Source organism: Antechinus flavipes, chromosome 5, assembly GCF_016432865.1.
Source record: "Antechinus flavipes isolate AdamAnt ecotype Samford, QLD, Australia chromosome 5, AdamAnt_v2, whole genome shotgun sequence".
In the NCBI taxonomy this organism is placed as follows: Eukaryota; Metazoa; Chordata; class Mammalia; order Dasyuromorphia; family Dasyuridae; genus Antechinus; species Antechinus flavipes.
The window spans coordinates 184,223,633-184,230,853 of NC_067402.1; the positions used below are offsets into that span (position 1 = coordinate 184,223,633).

The 7,221-nt window shown below is 36.8% G+C and overlaps 1 protein-coding gene across 1 annotated transcript in view; it reads left to right on the forward strand.

Annotated features, from left to right (window-relative positions):
- Window positions 1–1,755: 1,755 nt before the first annotated feature.
- The window catches only part of ARHGDIB (Rho GDP dissociation inhibitor beta), a 73,268-nt gene continuing 67,802 nt past the window's right edge, over window positions 1,756–7,221 (forward strand). The window contains exon 1 of the mRNA XM_052000747.1: window positions 1,756–1,953. Within this exon, the coding sequence (XP_051856707.1) occupies window positions 1,780–1,953 (174 nt within the window). The 5' untranslated portion in view covers window positions 1,756–1,779. The remainder of the gene's footprint in view (window positions 1,954–7,221) is intronic.

Here is a 7,221-nt window from a genome sequence, read left to right on the forward strand (position 1 = left end):
TTATCTCTCCTGGTGTTTCACAAATTTAATAAACATTTTTGTTTAATAAAACTAAATGTTAAGGAATGAATGGAGTTAATTGGTTACTATTTTAGCTTCATCAGAGTATAGCAGACTCTGATCATTGTCATAAAAAGGAACTGTACTCATTCTAATCTCTGTCTTTTTTCATATTTTGTCCCTCATCTGGAATGATTTTATTTCTCCTTTTTCCTCATCCAAATCCTTTACGTTGAGAATCTAACTTTTTATGGTTTAATTTTTAGATTCTTTTTCTTCCCCTCCTATTCTTCATTTTCATTTTCCTCTTCCCGTCTTCATTTTTATTAATTTTTTTTTGCTAGCATAAGTGTATAAATTGAATTATCCACATGATGGCAGCCTAAGCACAGAATTGTACTGGATGCATATCCCTTTAAATGATGTAGTGATGCTTATATAAATAAATAGAAAGCAGCAAGAGAAATACTTTCAGTAATTTCATCACATTGTATATAATTCCTTGATTTTGAACACAGTACTAAAATTACAATTGACTTCTCAAAAATGTGGCCATTTTACTTGTAGCCACCTTGATAGGCTTGGTAATTTCAGTGTAAAACTTTAGTTAATTCAGTATTTATATATAAAGCAGCTATGACTATTGACAGTTGAAATGTTTACAAGGAGTAAGTTTGTTTTCTTCTGGAAAAGCAAGAAGAATTTAATCTAAGACTTGGAGACTTTTTTATATTGACATATATATTTAAAAATCATATCTGATCCAAATTTGACCCTAATAACAATCTTTCTTTATTCTATCTACAGTGAAAAATGTGAATTTATAAGTATCTTAGAGACCTATAAGCTTTGATTCTACATATAATTTCCTCAAGGGCAATACATGTTGTATTCCCATCAAATTGCACAATGCAAGATACAACATAGAAGGTATGTAATAAATGATTGCTGATTGATCTTGGCGTCAGAGAATCTAGATTCAAACATTATTTCCAAACTTATTATCAGTGAAAGCCTAAATAAGTCACTCCCTCATTAGATTAGTCCAGTTAACTCGATGTTTGCTGTTCCTCCTATACAACATTTCATCTCCTATATCTCCTTTCCACTTCAACCTTGAAATGATTTCCCTCCTTACTTTTCTGTCTTGAAACCCAAAATCACTTTAAGGCTCAACCTAGGGACAACTAGGTAGTGCTGTGAATAGAGCACCATCTCTGAAGTCAGGAGGATCTGAGTTTAAATTTGGCCTCAGACACTTAACATTTCCTAGCTGTGTGACCCTCAGCAAGTCACTTAACCCCAATTGCCTCAGTATTATATTTTTTAAAAAGGGTTTAGCCTGAGAACTTCAAGAGGCCTTTCATGATTCCCCTACCCTCCATTTCACTTTTGGTAAATATCTTTCTTTCCTTCCTTCCTTTTTTCCTGTATGTATAGTCATTGATCAAATTAACAGTGTAAATAGCCAAAAAAGCTAGCACAGTCCTTGGCTGCAATGAAAGGAGTTTACACTCCTACAGAGGCTGAATTGATCTATAGTGGCCATCCACTATATGGGGTGTGCCCCAAATTGCCTTTCTTGGTTCTAGTAGACCACATGGGAATTTAGGGACATGCTTCCAGTTATGTGACAATTCAGCGCTGAAATTACTTTATCTTCTAGAATAATGTAATAAGCCCTGAGTATCCTCTTCTGCTTTTGTGTTTGTTCCTTCTTTATCTTAGGTCAAAGGATATTATCTTAAGATGGATATGTCCAAACTTGAAGATAACTAAATGAATCGAAAAGGTTCAGAGGTTCCCAACACCGTCAGGTTGTGGGTAAATGAATGTAAAGAAGAAGTTCCTGGCAACAAAATCAATGTTCTTGAGAAGGATAACCAACAACAAAAAGAGAATTGGTCGAAGGCCAGTAGTTTTGCTAGTAAATACCTACAACAAAGAACCAAGGTGAAATGTTCAATTGTTTTACAATAAGTTATTTTGTGTTCTGATGAAGTTTAAATATCAGTGTCCCAGAAGACTAAAACAGTGTTTATAGGTTGTTATTGAATGTTGCTTTTAACCATTCTATTAGTATGCACTATGGATCTTTTCATGATCCATAGTTTTTCTTTTGTGTGTAGAGATAAATTGTCTGTTCCATACCTGATTTATATTGTTTCTTTTGTACATTTTTATTCCCTCTTTTATGGGGAAAATACTAGGTATAAGCCAAAAAGCTAATCTATAGATACAATAATTCTTGGAATATCATAGTGTGCATTTTTTTATTTATTTTTCCCAATTTACAATTTTCCCAATTATATATCAAGGCAATTTTTACTATTAATTTATATGACTGAATTTCAAATATTCTCCTTCCCTCCCTCTTCTTCCTCCTTCTGAAAATGGCAGGCAATTGAATATAGATTATATATGTAGTATCATTTAAAACATATTCCTAGGTTAGTCACAATTATGAAAAAAGAAACAGATCCAAAGGGGAAAAAAACCCACAAAGAAGAATAAAGTGAAAAAAATTATGCTTCGATCTGCATTGAAAAATCCTGTAAGTGGACATTATCTCTTCTTGAGTTCTTTGTACTTGTCTTAGTTTATTGTGTTGCTGAGAAGAGCTGAGTCAGTCCTGCTTAATCACTGTACAATGTTGCTGGCACTGTGTCCAATGTTTTCCTGGTTCTGCTTAGTTCACTTTGCCTCTAAGCTTGTCCAGGATTTTCTGAAATCTTTCTTTTCATCATTTCTTATTAGACACTAGTATTCCATTACATTTATATACCACAGCTTGTTCAGTCATTCCCCAATTAATAGATATCTCCACAGTTTCCAATATTTTGCCACTACATCATCTCAACACTGTCTTTTCATGTTCTTTGACTTTTGATTAGAAGATGGTTCATACTCTTATAAAGTTGACTCTGTTCTCTATTTATCTGAGAAATAAGGCCTTTACCAGAGACACTTACTATAAAGATTGTTTGTCAACTTTCTGCTTTCCTTCTTATCTTGGTTGCATTGGCCAATTATGTTTTTAAGGAGTTATTTTCTTTAGTAAATTTTTGTGTTTTCTTTTCCATTTGCCTAATTTTAAGTAGTTGTTTTCTTTTTCTAAGTTGTTTACTTTTTTTCATAATTGTATCACTCTCATTTCTTTTTCCAATTTTTCTCCTACCTCTCTTATATGATTTTAAAGTTCTTTTTTGATCTCTTCCATGAGTTCTTTCTGGGCTTAAGAGCACTTCCCATTTTTTCTTTAGGATTTTGCCCAAAGATATGGTTGTCCTCTCCTGGATTTGTGTCTTGATCTTCGTGGTCACTATAATAACTTTCCATGGTCACATTTGATTTTGGTTTGCTTTTATGCTCATATTTTTGAGGCTTTTTCCTTTATTTTAACTTTTATCTCTGCTCTGGGATAAAAAGGGAATTGTCTCAGGTTTCTTGTACCAGAGGCTACAGACCCTGAAGGCCCTGACTATTTACCTGGGGCTGCACTGATGTCCTGAAGCCCATGAGTGCTGTGCTGAGTGAGTGGGGAAGGGAAGCTGGCGCTGCTGGACTCTGTGGGTGACTGGCAGCTTACCTGGTGCTGTGCCAGGATCTTAGTGCTGGTGTCTGGGGTGTGTTGTGGCCAATGGAGGTGTTTCTGCATTTTCCTGAGGAACACTGAAGCACATGGTGGTCTGGCATTGGGTTGCCTTCTCACCCAGGGCTACATTGAAGCATGTGTCAGAACCTGGCACTGGCAGCTGCCCATTTGCTTAGGCACCCATGGAGTTGGTGTCTACCTGTTTACCCATGACTACACTGAAGCATGTGGATTTCTGGCAACTGAAGATTGCCTTGGGACTAGGCTGAAGCTGTAGCAATTCTCAGAGTTGGAGTCTGCCTGGTCCCCTGCCCATGCTGAGGTACATCGGGGTAGGTGTTTGCCTGCACCATCACATTGGGACTCAGATTCAACCACTAGTTTGCTGAGCAGGAGCTTGCTGTTGGTTTGCTGGGACATTTACTGTCCTGACTGTACTTCTCTTTTATCCAAATGAGACAGACCTTTCCTGTCTATCTTCCAAACTTCTTAAGCCAGTGCTTCTGTTCCAGGATTTGTCTTAAGGTGTTATTTTATGAGTGTTTAGAAGTAAATATGAGAGAGTTATAGCAATTTACTGCTCATTCCTCCATCTTGGCTCTTGAAAGTCCCTTGGTGTACAAAACCTGATCCTTCTTACTTGTCAGGCTCCTCAGGACTGAACTCCCAAGAAATCACCTGCCTGGGAAGAGAACAAGGAGTGGGTGCACTACCCCAATCCCTGTGGGCTTAGGTTCAGTTTCTCATTGTTAGAGAGACATACCCATCAGGACAAGAAGGTGATGGTCCCTCTGTTTTCTGCCTTGTTCAAACTGTATGTGGAGTACTGCATTTAGTTCTGGCCACCACAATTTAAAAAGAAGAATGAGAAACTGAAGAACATCCAGAGAGGAGGGAAAGCAGGTTGATTAAGGGCCTTGATTCCATGCTACATGAAGATATGTTGAGGGAATTGGGGAGATTTGGTTTGGATTAGATAATACACAGGAGAGACATGAAAAAAGTATGTGAATTACTGTCATATAGAAAAAGACTTTAGACTTTTTTTCTGTTTAGTTCCAAAGGGCAAAACCAGGAGCACAGGATAGAAGCTTCAGTGAGATAGATTTGGGCGTGATATCAACAAAAACAAAAACTTCTTCCCCCTGACAAATAAAACTATTCAAAACTAAATGACTTATCTTGGGAGAAAAGAAGTATCCTTTTACTGAAGCATCCAGCAAAAGCTAGATAACCAATTGTTGGGTGTGACAAGCATCCCTTCTGCTTATGATCTGGATCACTGAGGGTCTTCCAACTCTAAAATTTTGGGATTTTTTTGAGTTAATTTCATTTTTCATGCTCAGTTTCTTTAATGAAGGAACAAGATTAGATGACCTCTGAGTGTTCTTCCACTCTTACATTTAGGATTACATGACTACTTATAATGGTGCAGGATGACTGGATGACTCTTGGAATCTTATGTCATATTATATTGGGTTAAAGAAATAGATGTGCTGAGCCTAGAGAAGAGAAGATTCAGGTGGGAAATATAATAGCTTTCTTCTTATATTTGAAATACTGTGAAGGAGAAATCATACTTATTCTATTTGGCCCAGGAGGGCAGAACTGGGAACAATGGCTGGAAAATTTGAAGAAGCAACTTTAGGCTTAAAGTCAGGAAAAACTTCCTAACAAGTAGAGTTGTCCAAAAGTGGGATGGGTCACTTTGACAGGCAGTTGATCTCCCTTCCTTGGAGTTTTTTAGGCAAAAGCTAGATGACCACTTGATGAAAACATTCTAGTGGGGATTCATTCTGGGTATGGGATGGCTTAGGCTAAAAGCTCTCTTTCAGTCTTTGAATTCTGTGATTCTGTTAATGAGTTTCCCAGCTCTAACTTTAATTTCCACTATGAAGGGGAATACTGTCAAACTTTAGTGGGGACCAGGTGTGCAGTGTAGGGGATGAAATACTGTTATCATGAGTATTAACCTTTATCCCCAAAGAAAATACAGTTGTAGGTGGCACAAATTAAATGGGAGATGATGAATGGGAACAACTGTAGCTACTCCCAGAACTTCTTTCCCCTGGTTATAATATATAGACAGAGGAGCTCACCAGTCCCAGAAAGTACTCTTCATTTAGATGATAAGTTATGATAAGCCCCATGTTCCCAAGGAAAGAATTGTAACTGAATTTTGTCATTTTCAAGCTTGTTCTATACTTAATTTTTTCAAAAAATATTTCTGGTTACGAAGTAATATAATATAGCTTTGGGCAAGAAATGATAGGCATTAGAGTGTGTGTTCAGAGAAGGAACAGCAGCAAAAGGGAATGAATACAGCAATCATGAAAACATTTACCCATGCTTTTCAGATTTTTCTGGTGCTGACATTCTCTTGGCAGCAAGGGGGCTCAGTAGTTAGTACGCCAGGTCCAGAGTCAGGAAGACTCATTTCTGTAAGTTCAAATCCCTATTCAGACACTTACTAGCTGTGTGACCCTGGGAAAGTCACCCTGTTTGCCTCATCTGTAAAGAGAGCTGGTGAAGAAAATAGCAGACCACTCCTATAGCTTTTCCAAGAAAACCCCAAATGGGGTCACAAAGAGTACTGAATATGACTGAATAACAGCTAACATTGTCTGAGAATTTCTAAAGTGTTAGCATTAGAAGCATTTTTAATGTTCATCTAGTCCAAACCACACATTTTACAGATGAGGCTTCACAGCCAGTTAACACCACAACCAAGGTTAAAAACCATTTTAGTGGTCTCTTCGTGCATTATCCTGTTTCTCTGTGGACCCAATTTTTCCATGTTTATCAATGCTCCCTCTCTTTCAATCTCCCCTTTCTATCTAGCCTTCATGTTTAATCTTGACCTAGACTTGGAATCGGGATACCTCGTTATACTTGCTTCATCTCATACTAACTATGTGTATTATCATACTAACACACATAATAAAAACACACATATGGTCACAACCATAATTGTGATTCCTGCCTCCCAAAATTGTTTTAAGGAAAGAGCTATGTAAACCTCAAAGTACTATAGAGAGGGATATCCTTATACTACTAACACAGCTTTTAGTACTTCCTTGTTTTTCTCTCTTTGTTTAGCGTATTTATATAAAAATTTCTCTTTTTTTGGCCTTTATTATACTTTGTTTCTCATATTTTCATGTTTCATCCTATCTTAGTTGAACAACTGCTCAGAAGAAAAAAGTATAGAATTTCAGAATGTTAGGGCTCAAAAAAGGCCTTAGAGAATGCTTAGTTGACCATTTCCCTCTATTCTCCCTCCCCACTCCCTTCACTTTTTAGATGAGAAATTCAAGATTTAGAGTTGTAGTGACTTTCCTAAAGCCACACATCAAATAAATCATATAGGGATGATTGAACCAAGGCTTTTGTGTATAAGAGGAGTAATTTTTCCATTATCCAATAATGCAATGTAGATATAAGAGGGAACCAATGACTATGGGCAATTTAATCACACCGAAAAAATATGTACTGCCAAAAACACGAACAAGAAATGTTGCCATCTTGATATTGTAGAAAATGCAGTGAGAAAAGTATTGTATTTGAAATCAGAAGAGCTCTTCCATGTCCTATCTACATGAACTTGAGTAAGTTGCTCTCTGGAC